At 41.3% G+C, this 23,522-nt stretch overlaps 1 protein-coding gene across 5 annotated transcripts in view; it reads right to left on the bottom strand.

Annotated features, from left to right (window-relative positions):
• Nucleotides 1-23,522, bottom strand: part of grm8a (glutamate receptor, metabotropic 8a) — a 205,696-nt gene that overhangs the window by 47,037 nt on the left and 135,137 nt on the right. For all 5 annotated transcript variants that reach the window (XM_029462254.1, XM_029462253.1, XM_029462256.1 and 2 more), the window contains exons 3-5: nt 17,870-18,005; nt 17,089-17,243; nt 13,527-13,664 (exon numbers count right to left, since the gene is read on the bottom strand). In XM_029462254.1, coding sequence (XP_029318114.1) covers nt 13,527-13,664; nt 17,089-17,243; nt 17,870-18,005 — 429 coding nt within the window. The remainder of the gene's footprint in view (nt 1-13,526; nt 13,665-17,088; nt 17,244-17,869; nt 18,006-23,522) is intronic.

Below are 23,522 nucleotides of genomic sequence, written 5' to 3'. Positions count from 1 at the left end.
GTGGCCAAATCTAGATTTAATTGTCTTTATTTCCTAACGGTTAATAAACCTTTACTATTATTTAGGAGCACATGAATCTGTCATTGTTTTTGTTCAGATTTTGAAAGTGCTATTGCTGTTTTTTCGTCTTTCTAAAAACATATTCAAATCAATCGCAACCTTTTTAATGGTTCCAGGCTAATACTTGTCAAACAATACTACTGAGGCCTAAAAGTGTTTTAGAGGTTTAAAGTGTGCTCGTGCCCTGGGGTTACTCTGGTAGCAGCCTCAGTGATGTGATTGATGATACTCAGCCCAGTCAAAACCCCTCTGTGCAGCAGGATGACATGAATACTATACTGGACCAATGTCTGTGTCTGCTGGAAACCAAAAAACCAATAGAGAAGTGCAGCAAGGGGAAACTGATGCAACTAACTGACTGGCTAACTGCCTTGATGGATGCAATTGGGAGTCAATTTACTGCACTTGTCACTAATCTCAGGGCAACCGCCAACCCCATAGAATGAATGTAGATTTAACATTAAACAAAAGAGTTCATGAAACTAGACACTCGGACGTGTTCCGGCACTTTAATCTGAGCAGAGCACTAATTAAAATAGCACAGATCAACTTCAATTTGAGCTACGGGAAGAAATAATTGACTAGTGCTCTGCATGGATTAAAGTATTTAAACATATTTGTTCGTCTTTCATCGCGCTCAGGGTGAAAGTCTTGCATTGACTGCAAAGACGTTGGAGGAGTGCCTTTTTTGGGAATGAAGCCTCTTTTTTTACTCAGACTTTCATGTGGCACTCGATCTCTATTGCACGTTATGTTTTGTCTTCATATGTAGGGAATTGGGCGACTGTGGTTTTTGAGACCATGCAGTTAAAACAACTCGGACATCATACACCGAGATACGAAAAGAGTACTATCTTGCAAAACCTCAACTGGGACCAAGTCACATTCATTACAACTCTGCGGGGGATGATTTTTTATATAACTCACCCATTTAAATTCTATTAGGGTTTAAAGGTTATAATTAAAGGTGTGGTTGTTTTTTGAGTGACAGGTGAGGGACGTCACAGGTGGCTGGTTTCATTTGGACCGCCTCAGCTCCACCTCTTTGCCCATGTTTGGAATAGCCGGGAGTTAAGAAGAGTCGCAAACGGCTCTCCAGGAACCTAGCCCGACGTACACAGAGTGTTTGTTTTTTCACTGAAATTAAAAATGTAATATTTGCGTTTGGATCTGAATGTGCTTGTTGTGATCAGACAATTAACATTTAAATATGTAACTATCCAATTTCATGAACTTCGTTTGCACCAAATCAGTTGTTTTTGCCAGAAGTCTGCTTTTCTATTGGGACCTTTTAACTTCTAATATGAACGCTTACACAGGAAATTGACTTTACTATGCTTTTGGCACATATGGTTTATTGTAACAACACACGCACACACACACAAATCCGCATGGGCCGATTATGTGCATCATCTCCTGCATTGCTCCCGGCGTGTCAGAGCAAAGTGCAGAGTGTAGTTAAGGGACGCAATCTCGAAAAGATGACGCCATATACTTCTTTCACACTGAATCACGGGAATGTAACACAGAGGATAAAAATATAGATTCAAGGACTAGGTAATTGGTCATTTGTGCCACATAAAATACAAAGCAATATATATTAGTGTCTGAGAACAGACCATTTCTGAAACATCGCTAGTCTCAACAAAAGGCTCTAGAGCAGGTTGCTTAATGTCCTACCATAATTACAAACCTAATTAAGCTAATAGACAATAAATAAAGCTAAACAAGACAATTAGTTAATGCTTTCACAGACCTTCACATATCTCACGGGAGGCACTGAAGTGATAGTGTACCCACGATCAATCTTTCTAGAATTAAACATGCAACACATCCTTTTTATTACATTCTGACACCTGTGTTTTATTTGACCGTTAAAACTTGCTACAGAAGTATATATATTTGGTTTGTACTCATTAGTAACATACAGCACATGGCAAACTCTACTTCTCTTTATAAAGCTGTAGTACTGATGTGAAATCTTTCAGAATAACTGCTGCTACATTTTCAAATGTATTTAGTGATTTAAAGATGTTGCCAAAGAGAGCGAGGGTGCTACTGTTCAAAGAATGTGTGTTAATGATGTAGGATTCATTAATGAAGAAAGAAGTGAAGAGTTTATGCTTTCCAAATGGCTTCCGAACCACGATCTCAAATAGAGGAATATCGAGAGAAGAGTTTGTCTCGACCTTTTCAATCCGACCCATAAACATCAGATCTCTGATTGGGTCATTGTGCGTCACATGGCGGCAGTTGTGTTCGCTCGTCTTTCTCAAAGAGTCGCCATCGTTTTTCCTAATATATGGGTGTGTTTCGCGTGCCACCATTCAGAGCAGAAAAGTACAACAAAGTGTTAGACTTTGAGCAATAGATCAACGTGTCACGAGATAATGAGACTATCTCTACGCTGTGAAACGACACGATGCATCATTAATCAGCATATTGCAAGAAAATGCAATCGTGCCCTGAGACGGTTAAACGACTGCCGCTGTTATGAGTAGTGCCAACTCGGAAAGCATTACTCTGGGTTTCCTGGGATTGCGTCAGGTGTTGTAACCGCAGAAAGGGGTGTTTGTGTGTGTGCGTAGAGTACAATGCTGTAGAGCTTTTTATTGGATCTGTCTGCAGCCAGTAACGGCTTGTCATATCAATGAAACGGCCCCAAATCTATTCATTTCAGCTTTTTAATAGAGTCTTTATATATATTTAGAACGTGCTTTAGTGTGTGTGAAAACAAGACACAAGTGAAAGAGATAAGCGTGGAGAATAGAGGAGGAGACAAAGAGATAGATGGATAAAATGTCTGTGTGTTGTGACCCCGTCTGACATTACACTCTGTTCCATTTTCCTGCTAGCAGCTGCTAAATTATATTCAGCCTTTCTTCTCAGTGTTAATGACATCGGAGACCACAGGCAGCTTGGTTTAGACGGCTGCATGGTAAGGAGAGATTTGCATTAAAAAAAAACTCAGAGGCAGAAGTACAGATGAAAAGTAACTTTCATGTCTCATACAAGATCTGCTAACCAAAAGCTCGATGAGGACGCAATCATCTCCATATCTGCCTCCCGGTCAGTTTCATATTTCTGCTGGTTGATTATTTGTTCTTGTTGCATAGGCATGCAGGCCGGGCGCTGTGATCCATTTCTAGATCTGTATAGAAAGGGAGTTCTGTTTAATAAAAGCCACAAGGCGCGGCAGGAACTTCGTTCATGATGAAAGTTTGGTTTGACATTGAGATGATCGCGCCACCTGGTGTTACAAATAGTGTGGCTTGCAAAACAGTTGACAGTTGAGTTTTTAGATGACAAAATACAAGTGCATTAAAAGACATCTTTGAAGATGATGTCACGTGGTATTTTTCATCATTATTAAACAGAACTCTTCAAATATCTCGTAAATCACATGAGATACCACTTGAATCGTCTAACCTGGCACTTCAACATCACAAGAGACAGAAGGGTGGAGGGGGGGTACGATGAATCAATAATGTTTGATTTGATGGATTTCAGCAGCTGTAAGTGTAGCAGATGTTGGATAATGGAATAAATTCTTCACAATAAGTGTCATATGTAAAGTTAAACAAAAGGCTGCTGAGGATTAATTTTTCTTCCAATATAAATTGGATAAACAGTTAGTGTGGCAGATATAATATGCATCTTAATGTACGAACTGCCAGGTAAAGTACATGAGGAGTGGAATTTGCTGTTGGACATTTAACCAGTTTATTCAAGGACCAAATGCATCTGTTGTTGCACATGTAACCTGCGGACGTATTTGAATTTATTGTGTACAGTTTGTACTACGTACAAACCCTGTATTGTATAAAAGTAAGGGGGGGGGGGGGGGGGGAAGCAAAGCAAACTGCTGTGAGGCAGCCGTCTTTCAACTGCTCGTTGTGGGAGTTCCTCACAAGAGTTTGAAACATGAACAAAGTCCCTGCACTTACTTGTATTGCCGCACAAAAACAATGCAACTTTGATAACACTATAAAGAATAGCGATTTAAGCGTGCGCAAGTTGCTTTTTAAACTGCAAGTGAAACAAATGGCTGTTAAGTATCTAGTACTTACCATTAATCTATCAAATATGCAAAACCAGCACGATGGGAGCCTCCCATTACAACCGATCCGATAGTGCCTTGCTAAAGGGTGCGATATTTAGAGTTCCAGTCATAAACCTGTGTCTCCTACAGGCTTCATTATGTTTGCTTCTTCTTTATGTAAATGTATTAAATAAATAAATCTCCACAGACGTTAAAAAGGTGTAAGAACAAAATCCAAGCTGACTAATTATAGTTTCTGTGGTCTCCGTGTAGTGTCTCTTTGTAGCCACCGCACAACACTGTGGAGTTCAAGCAGCAGAGTAAGTTTCAAATAAAAGTGGAGCTTCTCTGGTGTGTACAAGGTAAAACTGAGTCTTCAATCCTCCCCACCATCATGATGTTAGGTTAAACAAACACTTGTTCAGCCCCAAACTGTAAAGCCATGCCCCACATGTTCTGCTTTATTTGCCAGAAGGCTCAACAATGAGATTGATGCCAGTGGAATCACTTAAATGTGTGCTCTGATGGCTTCCTGAAGCCCGGGCTGCCCGTGTCTAATACATACAAACACATTGCAAGACATTTAGGCAGTGAGGTGAGGCTAATGCAAGAATTCTGACTGAGCTAAGTACCGTGATGGATGCCTTCATGCACCAGTGTGCCAGCCCGGAGTGATGGATGGCACCACAGATGACAGACAGACTAATGATATGGACAAGCTCCTTAATTAAACATCAATTAGGAACATGTATTCAATTCCCTCCTCCTCTGCACCCATCACCTAACTCGTGTTTTTTTTCCTTCCGCTTTCTCATCCGCGCTCACACGTTTCTTTTTCACTTTAAGATGCAGATGAGCAGAAATATTAAATGAGGACATTTTTATTTATAAACCTCGGGGTAATGCAAACTCAATTCAGATGAATACATTTACGTAAAAGGGTTGCTTACATAGCTTTTCTCTCATTTATCAAAACATGTCAGAAAGACGTCGCTGTAAAGGTAAACGCTGCATGCGTGCGTACACACACACACATCATAATTGATCATATATAAATCATTGTTTTTTTTTAACAATACACGTATGATTTGCGTTATATTTCATAACATGCAGCGAGGAAAATAAGTTACTTCCCCGCCCACGCATGCACACACACACACACACACACACACAGAGAGTTCTCTTGTTTAAAACATACTTGTCTGCCTCCGAGCTAGCTGCAGGGCTAATCTGCCAAGAGAGAAATGAATAATCAATAGTGGAGAATAGGAAATGGGAATCAGACGGGGATTCTGCTCTACATGATCTGACAAGAGAGCACTGAAGCCAAGGGTTATGTCAATACACCGCTGCACAAATACCACTCATTAGATTCAAGTCTGTGCGCGAGAGAGTGTGTGTGTGTGTGTGTGTGTGTGTGTGTGTGTGTGTGTGTGTGTGTGTGTGTAGCCAACAGTCGGGTCAATAACATCAAAGTATGAAAGAGAAGAAGAAAGAAAAGGAAATCTGTCAAGAAGTCAAGCGTCAACTCTCAGAAAATGTTTAATGTTGATGAACGCCTTGATAGCCGAGAGCTTATGGCCAACGCAGCGTTACTGCAACGTCACAAGTTCGATTACAGCCTTAGGAACTTTGTTGCGTCTCATGCTCGTCCTTGCCTCTTGTTTGCACTCTGCCATCAGTCAAATGAAGGCAAACATGTACAAAGAGAAGGCACATTTGAAGACTTTAAAAGGTCTAGTGTGTAAGATTTAGGAGGATTTATTTGCAGAAATTTGGAAAATATTATTCTGAGTTATGTTTTCATTGGTGTACAATATACTGAAAATAAGAATTGTTGAATGTCCTCTTGAGGTCCTCTTCTTCTTAGCCAGATTATCTAAACAACATTCTGAGAGAATTGTTTATAATCCCTCATTACAAAGGAAAGTAGTGGTCAGCAGATCAGTGATGGATGTTTTGAGTTTGAGTCATAACTTCGCTTTCTAAACCTGGGGCTTTGTTTCAAGAACAACTGAGCACCCCGTGGGAATCATATGTTTTGCCTCCATCTAAGGTCCAGTGGATTAAATGTGCACCTTGTTGACGTGAAGTGGAAGTGCACTTGAGGTCACTTGTGTCACTTGTGTCAGCACGCTGTGACATCACTCTTGAAGTGCCACGTACAGTCAGAAGACAAAAAGAGTGCGGTGGAAACATTACTTCTTAGGAATGTTGAGTCTGTGCTAGATCTCAGTAACCCATTTGCTAAGTTATTATTATAGCATACCTAAGAAATGATGGCAAAACTACAAAAACTAAAGACCAGAATGTCCCTTTAATGGCTGAAGGTCTCCCTAACTCTCTCGCTGACTATGTGGGGACAGATCTCTCTTCGTGCCGGCTGCTACCTTCTTATCCTCTTTCTTTCATCTCCTTTCCTTCTGTCCTCAGACCTCCTGTCAGACTGCAGCAAGAATACGTTCTGCTTCATAAAGAGCAACTCGCTGCAGAACACCACTTTTCACGAGTAACGTGATTCCGCAGACATATGTGGCCAATATATATTACATCTCTACATTATTACTGGTATAAATTACTGCTGATAGTAAGTACACACAGCTAATATCAATTATTCATTATGCATATTATGCTGAATCACTGTCCTGGCACAACTTGTCTAAGCTCTCTAGCTCTCTCTCTCTGCCTTCACCTTTTTTCAATTTCCCTTTGTCAGTTCATTTCTCTCTTAATCTCTCTCCTGCACAGCTTTCACACAAACAAATAAACAAGAATTTTCATTTGTGTCGCTGAGGGAATGTGTGTTTTATGTCAGCGGGCCTCCCGTCTTACCACTCTTGAACAAGCGTACACACACACACACACACACACACACACACACACACACACACACACACACACACAGACACACACACACGAGATATGGAACAGAAAGAGACACAGAGAAAGAGCACAATAAACGGTAGTGAGAGAGAGGAGGGAGAAAACTGGATCAAACGAGACAGAAACATGGAGAAGGGGGGGGGGAGGAAACTAAACAAAAGCAGGAATGAGGGACAATGAATAGAAGGTGCGTTAAGGGAAGGCAGGGTGAGAGAAATAAGAAAAACAAATGAAACAGAATAGGAAAAAGAGGAAGAGTGGGGAAGAGATGCAGCTGAGAAAATAGGTGTTGTTGAAGAGAGGACGATGCGTAGAATCACATCAGTAAAGCAACACGTTTCGTCTGTAACCTGCTACAACCTCTCACTGCACACAGAAATGTGTGTATTTGCACATGTGCAGTTTTTAAATGGGTGAGTAAATGCACATACAGGTACGCACTCAGGGATGCATGCACACACATGCTGTAATACACATGTTTGCATCGAATCCTTACGTTTCTAGCGCAGTAGACGAGGGACGAGGAAGAAGGAAGTAAAAACAATGATCAATTTGGCTCCAATTCAGATGCATTGGATTTTTTTTCAAAAGTCATTAGAGTCGTCTCGCCTTCAATTACCCTTTTTGTATTGCTTTGGCATATGAGAAAATAATTTGAAAAGGAAGAATCAATATTTACAACCTGGGCGTTTTGGACATCGTTTCTTATCGGTGAAAACAATCCTGCTCCCTCTGTTTATTGCACAGATCGCAGTCGAAGTCAGACAAGTCATGAACAAATCCTTTTTTTAGTCACATCATCTAACGGTCTCATTCGTATGAGAAAAGTTAATTTAAGCTAGTGAATGTAATAAGACAATCCAATCGTTTAATTCGGCCCGAATAGACGGCGGGCCTCCCAGTCTATCTGCCTGCCTGTCGACCTGCGCGCACTCTGCCCGCACACTCATTGCATGTCAGAGGAGACTTCCACAAGTTGACAGCTGTGAGTACTAACACAAGCCAAGTTTACTTTGCCAACTTGGCAACTTTCTCACTAGATTGAGTAACTTTTGGATGCAAGATACTTTCATTGGAAAAGAGTTGGGAACATTGGGCTGGATAGTTTTAATAATCTATTTAACTCTTGCTGGTTTTTCCCAATGTTCCCGACCCAAGCTTTAACTAAGTGATAGGAATGATGGGGGGAAAAAACTACAAAATAAGATGTAGGTTGTAGAAGACTAACATGTACAGCTTTAACTGCCATACAGTTAAAATGCTGATGCTCGCGTATTGATAGTGCCTCATTTTTAGAAACTGTTTATAATTTCCAAACTAATAAAAAGCACGACAAGGAACTTTCAATTTCGTGTAGATTTTGACATACAATATTTTATTTTTGAGGGCCATTACTAAAGGCAAACTCAATGTAGAAAGAAAGGTCTGGAAGCAGCAACAAATACAGAAAGTAGCCTACCGTTCAATAAATACAATTATAAATCTACATGCCTTGATGATGTCATTCGTTATATAGTCTGCCTATGGCCTTGAAAACTCAAAAAAACGTTCTTTCTTTCGGTACATTGAAATCTTACGGGCACATTGACCGGCAGCGAACGGAGCCCCCTTATTGATACAGCTTTAATTTAGAGCAGATATATCTCAGTTCCTGCTATTTTGAAAGCCACATATGGCGAGTTAAACATGTGTATGTTCACTTCCTTTGAGTGCGAGAGTAAATCTGTGTGTGAATCCATTAGCAGGTGTGCTTCAGTGACAGGGCCACAGTGAGTCCCCTGAACCTACTCAAAATGGATTACTGTGTGTGCGTGTCTCTCAACTACACAGCACTAGATAACTATGTTCTCTACACGCAGATTAAAAAGGATAATTTAACTGCAGCTTTATCTCATCTACTGCTGCAAAAAGTCATAACATATTATCCGTCTGTGGCCATCACTGTCTCAATGTCCGCACCTGTCTGTCTCTAATTGTCCATCAAGCTCTCCATCTGTGTTTGTCTCCATCCTTCAGTTGGTCTGGCCCTGAGGCCTCCTCACAGGGGAGGTAACAGTTTACCCAGCCTGCAAGCCTAATAACTCTCCTTCCCCATCGACCTCGTCAGGATACGGTCTATTTGCAGCGAGTGAACATGTGTTTGTGCACGAGGGTAAATGTGTGCATGCTGAGCTAAGTCGGGATCTAATTAAGTCCTGGAACCGCCTCATCTCACGCACACATCACGAGTGTTGGACGAAGACTTTGCATCTTCAAAACTGTAGTTTTTTTTTACCGAGTAAGCAAAGAATCCTTAAAACGGCGGGGCATCAAACTATCGCCTCGCAGCGTTTAGGAGATCATTTTCCCATTAACAACACTCTGTAATGTTTTAAACTAGGGATATGTAAAGCTTCACGAGTGTGTGTGTGTGTGTGTGTGTGTGTGTGTGTGTGTGTGTAAGCATTTGATACTCTTCTGTGTTTGCCCGTTACGTAGGATGGAAGTTACAGCGTAACCTCCATGAGGCAGCTGCAATAGGAACTACAGTCTCGTGGTAATCTTGCTAATGAGGCAAAGTACACCAGAGAGCATTAACTATTAAGAGAGGATTTTCTCTCTTTACACACTGCCTGTAAAGTCTCCTTCTCACCTGGATGAGAGATTTGTATCTCCCTAAGCTAATGGTAAAATATGCCTCCTACCTTTGTCTGAGGTGTGATTTGGAGTGGAACAGATATTTGCTGGGGCATATCATTATTATGTTTTGTAACCTCATATTATCGTTTCCTTTCCCCGAGAACACATCGTATTATAGAATGAACACTGAATATGTTTTGTGATATACAGTCTATTGTCCATGTAAGGGTCATACTATTGTACTGTGCACCACATCTGCACCAATTAAAATACAGTGTTTCTTCAATTAATCGTACTTAGCGTTCAAAACAAAGGGATTCCGTATTGCTGTTTGTGTACCCTACGTTTCCCACTTTTAAGTAAGCTGAAAGGATCCCCGACTGAGTGTTATTGGAGCCAATAAATCCAGCATGCAACACTAAATTCATCCTTAATAAGCAATGCAAGTGCAAACTATATAGCCGCATTAAAGATACATTATTACAGATGGCTCTACAAAGATCAGCACCCAAGATCACCGGCGCATCTTAACTATTTAAGTGCAAGCGCTGATGTTAAAGTGCCACTCTTAAGGATCCAGCTTTAATTTGACACATTTACACTGAAATAAAAACAAAATCCGACGGCAGATTAGTTCTTGTGGCCATGTGAACAATCTAAGATTTGACTCGGCACAAAACAACAGGAATGAAAACTGTTAGTGCGAGAGAGCGAGCGAGATAAAGTGAGGGAGAGAAGACAGTCGGTCGGGGGGGAGACGGATATATGTCAGATTCAGTGAGAACATGGCTGGTCCAGTCACTACTAAAAGCCCTTCACTTTTTCCCCTTTAGTTCCTAATTGTTAAATATTTAAAGTTTGCGCCCTTTGAATAAAATATTCCGCAAGTTCTTTGACTATTTTCACACAGTGCTTTGTTAATAATGTATCTCGGTGTCAGCCGATACAGCCCTTTCGGATTGAATTTGACGGAACAGGAAGAAGCGACACGTGAATAGAGAGCGAACGGAAGTCGGACGGAGACGAAGTTGACTCGAGATTGACGGTGAACAAAGTGAAGAAGGATGAGAAAATCATTCTATAATTCCCTCGAGAGCGACACAAGTCACAACCCGCACACGGGAGGGAAAGAACAGTGTAGCAGCCTTGTTTCCTGCCTGCACTTTAATTCCTCTGTGTGTGCCCGGAGGCTTTCAACTTTTGTCACTACCAATGCTACTTCACTGCCGGGACACATCCATTGACGGTGAGAATGCTTATTTTGTTGCTGAGTTTTTAGCCGACTGATTGAAGAACATATAATAAGTGAAGATATTTCTTTAATAATACTAAATTATTCTGTGTCATAGTTCAGGTTAGCGGATCTATATCAAAAAAGGTGAGTGAGAAAGACAGAGCTTGCATTATATATATATATCTATAGATATATATATATATATATAGATATATATATATATATACATATACATATATACACACACATGTATGTACACCTGCAGCTTTATAAAAAGATGCAAGGCCAGAGGGACTTTAGGATCAGGTGTCAAAGTATCACATTAATTAACAGAGCTTGTGCACTCATTCATGACTATCTGCAGCCACTGTACATGCAAGTGTGTGTGAGCATGTAAGTGTGTATGTAGGCTCATCTCTGATCTGGTGTCTGCTTCAGTTAGCTTCCCCTCAGGCATCACTTTTACCTGACAGCACGCTTTCAACAGAAATGTTGTTTTTTTTGTATCCCAGTTGTACTGGCTGATGTGCTCGAGAAAAAAAAAAAAGAAGTCGAAGTGTCTTGGATTTATTTTTCCGTCTGCGCTTACTATTCTACTTATGATGAAGATGAAATGATGACAGATGAAAGTTGACGTACTGTATTATAAATAAGTTGTATTGGACTGGAGAACAGATGTCTGGCAGGACTGAGCATTAATTCTGCTTATTCCACAGAATACTGGCTAAATGCCCAAAAGTATTATCTCCATGTAACTCACTTGGCACTTGACACAGGATATCAAGTAAAAACAATACCGTGCAGGTAGGACTGCAAGACCGAAGCTAAAGAGTAGTATTTTTGGGAAGGCGATGCACAAGTCATGTAGTGAAAGAAAGACGTGACTTAAGGACTGACTGATGAAACGCTGATGCTCTCAATCAGAGTCAGAGAAAGCCAAACAATTGCTCCGAATTGCTAGACAGGATTCAACACATGTTTGAATTTGTTAGTGGTCACCCAACACATTTTTGCACTGCCAATAATGGTGCCACCGTACGCTAACAATGCACGAGTAAAAAGGCAATGTTCAGTGTCTGATAAAAACATGTTACACTGGTAAATGACAAATGCCCGTGTGATGTTCTGATCAAACGCTGAACAATTCAAAAAGAGCAATCCTACTTCCGCCTTATAAATTCAAAATATGCAATACTAATTTATGTATTCTTCCAACTTTGCAGCTCGCGCAGCATATGTTCACATTTTGGATCAGAGTACATCCTGGTGTGCTCCTCATACAACCCGCACTTTAAACATGTCAAAGTGTGATTCTGTTCAGCGCATGTTTGAGCTAAATTAGTTTGTTCTCTCTCATTTGTTGTTTTACTTCTGTTACTCTTGTACTTTAATATTATTTCTTATGTCTCCTTTCTAATTTGTGCATTTAAACAATATTTCCCCAACCCCTCATCCTGTCATTCTTCTTATTTGCACTTGTTGATTCCAGCTCTCTTTCTATTTGTCTTTCACTCTCAGCCCAATCACCATTTCCACATGCTCCCATCAGCTGTGTCGCCGCTGCGACCTTGAGCAGCAGGCAGCTGATTGGCTTCTGCGTTGATGATTTGGAGGTCGCGAACCCCAGCACTTGGAATTAATGGACTTTGTCGCCGCACTACGGGGTTTCGACACATACACGCCCACATACACAGATGCCACGGGTAGTAATGGACGGTCAATGGAAGTCACAGCCCTTACAAACCTAATTATGTGAACTAATGGTGGGTGTCAGCCAGGGGAACACTCACTGTGACACACATACCCACAAACATACAGACTCAAATCACAGCAGCATGAGGTCACACGGAACCCTAACCAGAGAGCTTTTATGTTTGGGATCATGGAGGTACAGGTGACGTCCATTGGCATCACTGACTCTGCCATAAACATGACTTTCTTTAAGGAGCCAGTGGCAGCTGTAGATACTGTGAAAGTGCACACACAGCCCTGCCTAGATCATGTACACACACACAGCACTACACGCACAGGTATTACATCAGTAGATGTGTTTGGCCTTGTGTAAAATAACAAGCTTGGAGGCATTTTTATATGACAGCAAAATGCAGACCACACACACAGTATAATGAACCACACAACAGGAAGGAACAGCACAGGTATACACAAACACTATGCACAAACACACACATACATACAGACAAGACTAAATTACCATATTTACAATCACAGACTCCAATAATTATTTAATTTCCCTGTGAGCTTTGAGTACACAAACAATTGTTCTTGTTGAGCTGTATTGCTCCTTGGAGCCTAACAGCAAATGTGATCTGTGCTTCAAGGGTACTTATTAGAGCCAGCAGTGCTCTCTACAATATATATATATATATATATATATACACACACAAACACTAATTAAACCCCCATGATTGTCCCTGTTGACACATTTCCAGAGTCAGGATGCTCCAATGAAGCCTCAGACGCAGTGATATGGTAAATCTGCACAAAGGTTTTATGGGCTGGCCTCATTGGAAAAGGCCAGAGAAACAGGTTGCTTTTAGGGGAAGTTACTTCTTTTGGTGACTTCAATCATATGAAAAGCTGAAGCTGTTAATAAATGTCACAGAGATAAAAGAATCATGGTAGATAGCAACTCATAAAGTCAAAAAAAGTCAAAGTGTAGTGTCTCACCTGTGCATTTCTTCAGGCTTCCAGGCCGTTTACCGTGCATCCCCAGCTTACAGTTGAAGTTTTCCTCCCAGAATTCAGCGAACCAAACATTTCTTCTGTTGTTGGACAGCGAGCGGCTACGGAAATACCGGTCAAACGCTGTAAAGAAAAAAGACAGACAGGATAAACGTTAAAAAAAACCTAGGGCAAAGAGGGGTTTCTATGTTTCTTGTTGAAACTATATAGAATACGTCTACATGTCTGTAGACATAATTGAAACAAGCATCATTCTTTTTTACAAGGGTTGTTTTCAAAACCTTCTAGATCATGTTTAACGGTGTAATGCTTCCACTGATCCTGCCTGTACTAAAAAGTTAGATGTTCACGGCGATGTAATACGTTTTAACTCACAAAAGGCGTACGTTATGAATAGTTTATTGTCTAAAGTATGACTGAAAAGCTGTTTCCGCGGAGGCATCCGGTATAGGTATGAGCTCCTATCAAATACTGAAGACAAGAGCAAGCAGAGCAAACATTTCAGACTGAGTTTTCACAGTCTATGTTGGCTACTTGTCCAATTTAATAAGCAGAGAGGAGGAGAGAAACATACTTCTCCACTCACAGGAATGGAAATACCTGTCAGGGGCTGGCAGGCTGAGATAAAGAGATGGGAGAAAGAAAAGGGAAACGAGGGAGACAGGAACACTCCTTATACTTGTGCTACTTAGTTCATACCACAATTAATTGGGGTTTTGCTGTAAGGAAAAGATGGCAAAACTGGATTCTTAGAAGACTTATTCTATCGCTATCTGCCTTCATCAACCCCCCCCCCCCCCCAATCATCAGTTGTGTGTTGGGTACTTGAATACGGCAGGTGGTATTTATCGGTCCTGTGGACCTCAGGTTTGCTCCAAGAAGACTGCAAAGAAGCATTTACACTTCACTAATAAATCGAAAGAGTCATTACCAACACCAGTGGGACTGTTGTTCAGGGCATGTGAAACAAACCATGGAAGATGGCTAACTCACTGGGGACCGTCAGACTGACTCGGACAGTCTGTGCCATGCCAGACTCGCTGTAAAAGGTGACAAGAGCCGCATTGATTAATCCCCTCTGCCGTCGGGGAAATTGGTCCTGCGTGTACCTGTGCAGCTCAATTGCTGCTCAGACTGCTGGGAACAGTTGGCTCACTCACTGTGTGGCTCAACAGGTAGCACATCTGGGATCACGTGAGCGAGACGTGATGCTCATAAAAATAAACATATATGGTTCTTTAAAACAGCATTGAGTCTCTTAAAGCAGTACAGGTAAGTTAGGAAGATAGATGAGAGGATCAATGTCAGTCTCTGTGGCACAATGCACAATAAATATGAAGCTAGTCACGGCTAACATAGCTTAGCTTAGCACAAAGACTAGAAGCAGGGAAAACAGCTAGCCTGGCTCTTTACAAAAAGGTAAAACACTAACACCAACAGGCGCAAGGATGGAGGAGCGATCTCTGAGGAGCGATGAGCGAGGACACACGAGAGCAGCACACAGAAGTCTTTTACCAGCCGACACGCCCCCTTACTGGATATCAGATGTTGATTGGACGCTGCAGCTGATCCGATACATTTGCACTTTTTGTACGTCGCTTTGGACAAAAGCGCCAGCTAAATTAACTGTAATGTAATGTCATTTCAACATCACTGGAATTTCATAAAGGAGTGAAGACAAATAACAGAATAAAATTGTGTGTGTGGTATAAGTGATATACTGTCGTTAAAAATCTGTTAATTGTTAATTAATCTAAATGATAAAACGAACCCCGAACAACTTTCTTCATTTATTAAACGTGTTTTCTCTTTATGATCTGTTATTAAGTTTTATTATGGATAATGGTTAATTCAGAGATAGTAGGAGAAACACTTTTAACATTATTATTTATAGTTATCTCCATTCACATGAAACTGATTCATGGCTAATCATTCCCGAGCGTCGTGTTTGATATGATTTACGTATTTTCCCTGAAACATTAAGCCTAATAAAAAATGTCCAGTGTTCAAAAGACACCATAATCATATTCTGTGTTATTAAATATTGAGTTCACAATCAGAATATCTATAAATATTGAGGCAAATAATGTATAATTAATACAAACACATTCTGCATGTAAAAAAGGTCCCTGGGCCTCTAAGCAGGACACAGTAATCCGTATAAAGGCAGAACGCAGGTTGTTATTTGTGTGCAGGTGTTTGTTCGACAGGTACCAGGCTGCTGCTCTGGCACTGGTAACTGTGTATCTTTATTAATATCAGCACAGTGCACGTACGTTTAGACACAAACTGCGCCAAAAGTCTTTACAGCTGTAAAAGCCGACTGTCAGCTGATCCAGCTGTGATTGCGACATCAGAAACAGAGGTCGCTTCATGTGACGCTTTAGAGGAAAACATGTCTTGTTTCTCTAAAATCACATTTCCTCGTTTCCTCTCTCCTCTCATAGTTTTGCATCTCTCTCTGCATCCCCGATGGGAGGGACTAAGTGGCAAGGAAACTGCGAGGGAAACGTGGCTGCAATTGTAGAGACTTGGGATGTACCCTATGTCTTCGACCGGAAGCAATATTTCAATGCTTGCCTGGCAACCTCCCAGTGATGACAAAACTGTAGGACTATTTTCTTTATTTTTAAAGAGAGCCAGGCTAGCAGTTTACAGGATTTGTGCTAAGCTAACCATCTTTTCATTCCCAAAAATGTCAAACTATTCCTTTAAATGAGAAAAGGTTTGTGGAATTTGCAATGTTTTAAGTACAATACAAACCAAACTGATAAAACTGATAAAGGCTTTGGTTTGGTGCGAAATGTAAAAAAGAAAAAAAGAAAAAAATGTCCTCCTCACAAATGTAAATGTGGTGGACAAAACAAAAGAATAACTTCTCATTATAATGGGGCGCTAACTATCGCCTTAAAAGTGACCTGAGAGTTGAGTCACCACCTTTCTGACTCGCCCTTTAAACTTCACAAATGTAGAATCTATTGCATTGGCTGTTGGATTATATTGCATCAGATTGTCAGAAATCCCTAATAAATTGGTAACTCAGCGCATGTACTCTTTCATTTATTCTGCGCTGGTTCCTTCCCATTCGCAACTCCTCTTCAATTCAGAAGACCCCATAGCGCGTTCCCTCAAGTCGCCCAGCAAAAGCTGACTGATTCATTTAAACCTCTACATAGGCTCCCTCTCCCTCACTTTCAGTTTATATCTTGTCGCCTTTGTGTCCCTGCAGGAGTCAATTACCTAATAGGGAGCTCTGACAGGGAGCAAATGAGGATATCCTCCCCTGGCCTAATGGCAAAAACTTGTTATCCTCTGGGATCAAGTTAGGGAACATGAGTGTATTTTACTTTCTGTTTGGTCTTTCCCCCTGTCCCTTTAATTTGATCTATTAGACTTTAGAAGAAAGAGTCTCAGTGCAGATGAAAGGTTTGGCATCTGTAAACTTTTCTTTTAAGAGATCACCCCTTTATCTGTTGTCAGTTACCGACTATGTGTGACGACATGGCGTCATCGCACGTGTCTCGGGTTTCTTCACACACACTCTTACCATCCACAGATGCTCGTTTGGGAAGAATAGTGATGGCTCCCTCGGCCACTTTCTCCTGGTGAACCACAGGTGAGATTTTGGACCCCCAGCTGTCTGAACCCACCCACAGGAAGTGACCCGTCTGGTTGTTCCTTTTAGCTGCGTCCAGAACTCGTCTGTTTGAGAAGAGAGCAGAGAATTAAAGTGTTTATGTAGCTCAGTAAAAAAAACAACCAAAAAGGGCTCTGGCTACATCCTGTTGCCCAGTTGATGTAGCAGTGACCAAGACGGTGAACTCCTCCCTTCTGCAGTAACTGTTTGATGGTCTAGTAAACAGCATCATCAAAAAGTAAAAAACTTGCATTTTTACATCCATGTTTGTACAAAATCACTTCATCCTATTAAACATTTGTGTGACATTGTTATAGTTAGCATATGAATTATTGAGCTACGGCCAAAACCGTAAGGTCACAATGACCTTGACCTTTGACCAAATTCTAAATCAGCTCATCCTCGAGTCCAAGATGATGTTTGTGCCATATTTAAAGAAATTCTCTCAATGCTGTTCCTGAGATATCTCTTTCAGGAGATTGGGATGACCCAATGATATTATTACTGTCGAATATATAGTCAGTTTATTGCTTTCGACTGAAAGTGGCATGTGGGTATCTTCACGTTATTACTTTAGAAAAGGTCGATAATGCTACAGAATATGTCACTTAACTATTTGTAAAAGTGAAGGCGGCAGCAAAAATGATGAGCAGTGGCAGCGGGGGCGCTTGTTTAAGTGCGTGGCACGTACCGTATGTCGTCCTCATTAGCGAACATGATGACGGCCCTGGCATTGGAGGTCTCCAGCAGGCGTCTGATGATCTTGTCAAACTCCCCTGGCTTGGGCTCCCTGGGGATCTTCAAGGACTGGGCGATGCACACACCACCTGGGAAAGAGAGAGAGGGACATCATGAACTCTCTGTTTTAGTCACTGATTTGCATTTTATTATTTTGTATTCCTCACTCACATTTAGTCGCTCTACCTTCATTTGACCTATACTCAGTCCATAAAACTGTGTTGTAAACACTTCCTCTACATGAAAGTCATCTGGTTTTACAATCACACCGGCAGCTTCCACAAAACAAGTGGACTGTTAGAGTAAAGGCCGTGACAAACCAAGACGATATCTTCCGTCGGTCAATGTCTGGCTGTCGGTGAGAGCCTGTCGGCCTTTGTTTTTGCGGTGTCTCCGCCGTAGATATTTTCACAATGACATGGCCTAGAATGAAGCTAAGTGGTGAGGAAGAGGGGTATGTAAATGGTCGTCAAACGCTGCTTTGTCTTAATGAAGTGTATCTTAACAATGGCTTGTATATTTACAGTCACAGGTCTTTGGGTTGCGTTTTGTAATGACGAATACAGACTGCCGCCGCCAGCTGTTATTTCCTCTCACGTAGGAGCAGATCATAAGTACTAGTTTGCTGTTGGCTGTAGTCTTTTCGGTGTGTTCAAATGCGACATTTTGCCAAGACGCGGGCAACGAGAGGCTCCGTCGCCACCTAAATTCCAAACCACAGGATTTACTACTGCTGCCAAAGGGATTCTGGGGAATACCAAAACAACAAGTATTATTTCCAATATATGAGGAACACAGATTGCTATGGCGTGATGACAAGGTATGAAGGAAGTAGAGGAAAGCAAGCTGAAGCATTGGAGCAGGGTAATAAAAGAAAGGAGAGCAAAGAGAAGAGACGATGGCAGGAGGGACACGGAGAAGAAAAACAAGTTGGAGAAAAGGAAGGAAGAGAAAGAGGGAGGAGGAGGAGATGAATAGTGAGGAGGAAAGAAGAGACGAAGAGTGTGAGATTCAGCAACGGAGGACAGGATGAAAAGGACAGTAGAAAAGGATGACTGTTGAAAGTTTAGAGAAAATACAAAAAGGAAATGATGGTGAAGACGGGAGGTATTGATCGCAAAAGCAAAACGAGAAAAAGAAACAAGGGAGAAAGATGAATTGGGCAACATTATGAATCAAAATCACATCACAGTGCAGTGCCAGGAAATATCCTCTGTACCCACTTCACACCCCTTCACTTCCTATTGTGGAGGATGACAAGAAGAGCAGCCAAAGCAATAAAAAGCTATTTCATTCACAATATGAGATAATGAATATTTGTTGACCCTGTCATTTTCTCTCTCTCTCTTCGCTTTTAGTACACACACGTACACACACGTACACACACGTACACACACACACTATGTAAGCTCTGTTCTGTTAATTAGCTCTGCTTCGTTACATCATTAGCTCAGCTCAAGGTGTAAAAGGTGTGTCTGAGGATTTTGTCGTTCTTACGCATCACACTTGCTTTATCCTTGTGCACAATGACTGGCTGAGTGTATCCGTGTCTTGCACGTGCGTCTCCGAGTTCAATTTGGTCATTTGTCTGCATGCATTTGCGTGTGAGAGATTGAACGATGTCCCCTCTCCTCCCAGCCTGTTCCAGCCCATTTATTGAACATCTGTACAGTCTGTCGCTTTCACTACATCACTCCCCTTAATCACACACACACACGCACGCACACGTTTGTGCAGACGCACGCACACCAGCGAGCATGACTGATAAAACAAATATTCATTAGCCTCAAATTAAAAGCCTCTGAAGGATAATCACTACAATGACACAATCTGCACTGGCAACCCCATCTACCCTTCACACACACAAGTTCAGAATGCTTTCTCAAGATTAATCACCAACTTGATATACACTTTTATACACACAGTTGGCAAATTATAAAGGCATTTGTCATATACAAACATGCACAAGCGCTGATGTTTGCATTCTGTGCACCATTGTCCTTGGAGCAGAAGTGATTCAATCGTTCTTTGTCTGTAGTCTCACTTATCACCAATAACTGTCACAATGGAGAACAGACGTTCCAGATAAAGACCAAATCAAATTATATCTGTACGTCTGTGTGCGGGTGTTTATATGTACACACTTACAGGCACACTTGACTGTCAGTGTCGCAGCCAAATTCTCTTCACTTGCTCCCGCAAAAAACACTTCTCATCTCTGAAGGTGCCAAAAAAGCAGCTTGTTAAAAGCGAGCGTCAGTTATTATTGCAGACTGTTGAAAGGAAAGCTGTGAGGTTAGGTCAGGAGAAACTTCTTCTTTTTTTAATATAAATCACTCACTGAACGTCTAAGTTGAAAGCAGAAGTTGTTGGAAAAAGGAGGCTTTGGAAGAGAGAGATTTAACTTCAAAACCCTCGCACATCATAACACTCCGGAGAGAGGATTTGCTTCACACTTCAAAACTAAAAATGGAAATAAAAAGAGAGACAGATGACAAAAGTCTAAACAATAATACCAAATTTAGAGGCCGATCATTTTGTGTTGCTTGTTGAGTCTTGAGTACGAGAAAGACGCGAATGTATAAAGTGTTTCTGTGAACTACAAACCCTGGTATTGTTTCCAGTGAAGATCTGGGTTGAAGACAATCCTGCAGCCAAGTCCTTTCCAGGGACAGAAACAGTGGCTGTTGACATGAGATACATGTTGTCAACAAAACATTTGGCAGCATGTCTCTCATTTGGAGATATTGTTTAAATCAGTCTATATATTTCAAATAAATCAGAGTTAGAAGCTGTCGAATCATTTTCCACCGTCAACAGCAGCATCACTTGTTACGGACAGAATCGTTTCACTTCTACGCAAACCCCCAAAAACACAATACCCAGGCTCAAAATGTGTAAAAACTGGATAATAAATGGCATATCGCATGCTAATGTGAAACCAGTTACAAATTCTCTTTGTTCACGTCACAAATAAACAAAGAACAGTTGAATTGGATCACAGTAATAGCCAGTTTATTACATCATTCAGCAATTGTTGCGAGATCATCTACAACGAGGCTAATTGAATCACGGGCTGTGCATCTGTGGAGCAGCACCACACCGAGCTCTCAGTTTATCTCTAATAACCTGACTACTCAAGGCTCTAATGTGGAATAGAATCTTAATTCCTTGTGTCTGTTTATGTGAGGAAACCAGGAGTGCAGTGGGCCTGGATTGTTTAAATCTCTCAGTGTAGGTGTGATGCAGATTTTGTGAGCTAAATGTCTGGTTTTGTGCGTGTGTGTAGGTGTCATCCAATGGGCGCGTTCAGAAATCCGTGCAAATGTATGTATACAAGTGCAGGTCTGCAGGCATTTGTGTACAGTGTACAAGTGTGCATTTGAAAGGGTCTATTGTCACTGTACTGTATAAAACTAATTAAAAAAAGTTGTGATTCGATGTTAAGTGCATCCATTGCTTCTCCAAATGAAACTCTTGTGTGTAAAATTAAGCTCTATAAACAGATATCTGCATTTGTATGTTTGTCTGAGTCGTATCGACCAATCACCTTTGAGCGGCCTTATCGACAATCGTCTGGCATAAATGTTATTTCTGTTACTAGAGACTAGACGTAGACGTCGTCTCTCAACTCAATTCTGGCGTCTGAAGCTGCCAATCACAATGTAAACAATAACATGTGCGTGTAAGAGGAAGTCTTGGCCCCGGATATCTGCTGGCTACACCAGAAAACCCAAAATACTGGCTGAATGTTCTTCAGGCCGGTAGGTTCCAAGATTGCTCTGTAACTAAGTCAATTCTTTAGAGATTAAATTCATTCCGTTTCAAGGCTGGAAACACTGCGGTCTTAATGTTTAATTAACAATCTGCTTCCCTCCCATACTCTCCTCTCTGCGCCATTTTATCTAGTAACTAACAGAGACATGAACGGGGAGAGGAATCCCTCATCTTTCTCATCGTGTAGCGTCTTGCTCCTGACATTTTCTCCCTCTCCATCAGCTTGTCAAACTTCGCTCAGTACATCTCGAAAATATTTGAGAAAAAGAACAAAATCATAGAGCTCTATATTTCCTGGGAATACTATTTTTACAAGACATGTATTATAGGAGTACATGCAACAACTGGGTGACTTGTACCTCAATCCTGGAATGATAGAAGCTACACACAACTAATTATTGGCAGATTTGTTTATCTGCCTCACGGTAATCACATACGTCTTTTGTTTGTCCCCGCTTCTCCTTTCCATAAAAACCTCTAATTGAACACTGAAGGAGTACCCCACTGATACACTCCTGCATCCTGTGATGTAGTTATACCGGCGGTGCGGCTTGGACACACAGACTTTAATGTGGTTTCCTGCGAAGTAGAATGAGCAATGAGAGTAACTTTAAAGCTGGCTGCCTTTATGCCACTGGCAATGGAATGCACGTGTGTGTGTGTGTTTATGTGCTCGTGTGCATATTTCTGTGTTAGATGTGAGCGTTGAACAAAATGAAAGGGAAGGTAGTGAAATCAAAGTCCCTGCCTTTAATGATTCTTACGTTCAGAAAAAGTTGTGTTACCCGTTCTAATAGTGTCTCTGCAACTCTGAGACAAACACACAAACCTTGTCAATTGATGCTATTAGCACTTCTTCTAATGTGCTTGGACCTAATATGGGGTTCTTTGTGGCCAACAAATCCACACAGGGAAAAATACATTTCTTCCTTCAGCTTAGTGAGCATTTATTTGACAAAGAAACGCCCACTGCATTCGTCCCCCATAGAAATAACTGCCAGTGAACTGTTACGATTGGAGAATTCCCACACCAACATAAAGCAAACACATGCACACGCTTATTTTGACACTTTCTTTCTCTCCAAATCTCATTAGCACTGCTTTAAAATTAAAAGTTGCCCTCTGCTTCTCTATGCTTTCTTCGAGGCTTGGGGGCACTGGAGCTTGGGCCTTTGAAGTCACTGATTTCTTTTGCATGCCTGCGTGTGTGTGTGTGTGTGTGTGTGTGTGTGTGTGTGTGTGTGTGTGTGTGTGTGTGTGTGTATGTGTGTGTGTGTGTGTGACTTCCTTAGACATGCTTGTGTGAATTTGTCTATGCTTACCGATGAGTGTTTTTCATGTATTAGTGTGCACTCCAGTAACTATGTGCACAACACACACACACATGCTGGCGTTTCGCCCCCCCTCCCTCCTTTGCTCGAGTTTTGGATGAAGTGGTGCTTTAATATTGTGTTCTGCAGTTTTTCGCCACAAAGTGAAACTTCTCCTCGGGCTTGCTAATGAATCATTGACAACACCCACGGAACCGCTGTCCCAGGAAATTTACATCCTCCCATTAAAATATGCCTTAAAAGGACACAAGCCTCGCAGCCTCCAATGGGCTTGGAAATGTAAGACAGTCCTAACCCGAACCCAAAAAAGATGCTGCTCAGACCAGAACCAAGCCCCGAGGTGGAAAAGCTTCTGTGAGCTCATAATGGACTTAAACTTGAAATTGCTTATAATTTGCTGATAATGAAACACTGATAAGTGAATGGGAAAAATGGGCTAAGTTGTTTCAGTTTACAGAAATTGAATGTACTCTTGGTAAATGTTTGATTGATTAGCAT

The sequence above is a fragment of the Cottoperca gobio genome, chromosome 23 (assembly GCF_900634415.1).
Source record: "Cottoperca gobio chromosome 23, fCotGob3.1, whole genome shotgun sequence".
In the NCBI taxonomy this organism is placed as follows: Eukaryota; Metazoa; Chordata; class Actinopteri; order Perciformes; family Bovichtidae; genus Cottoperca; species Cottoperca gobio.
The sequence above is the reverse complement of the archived record's forward strand: the minus strand, read 5'-3'. Positions and strand labels throughout refer to the sequence as shown.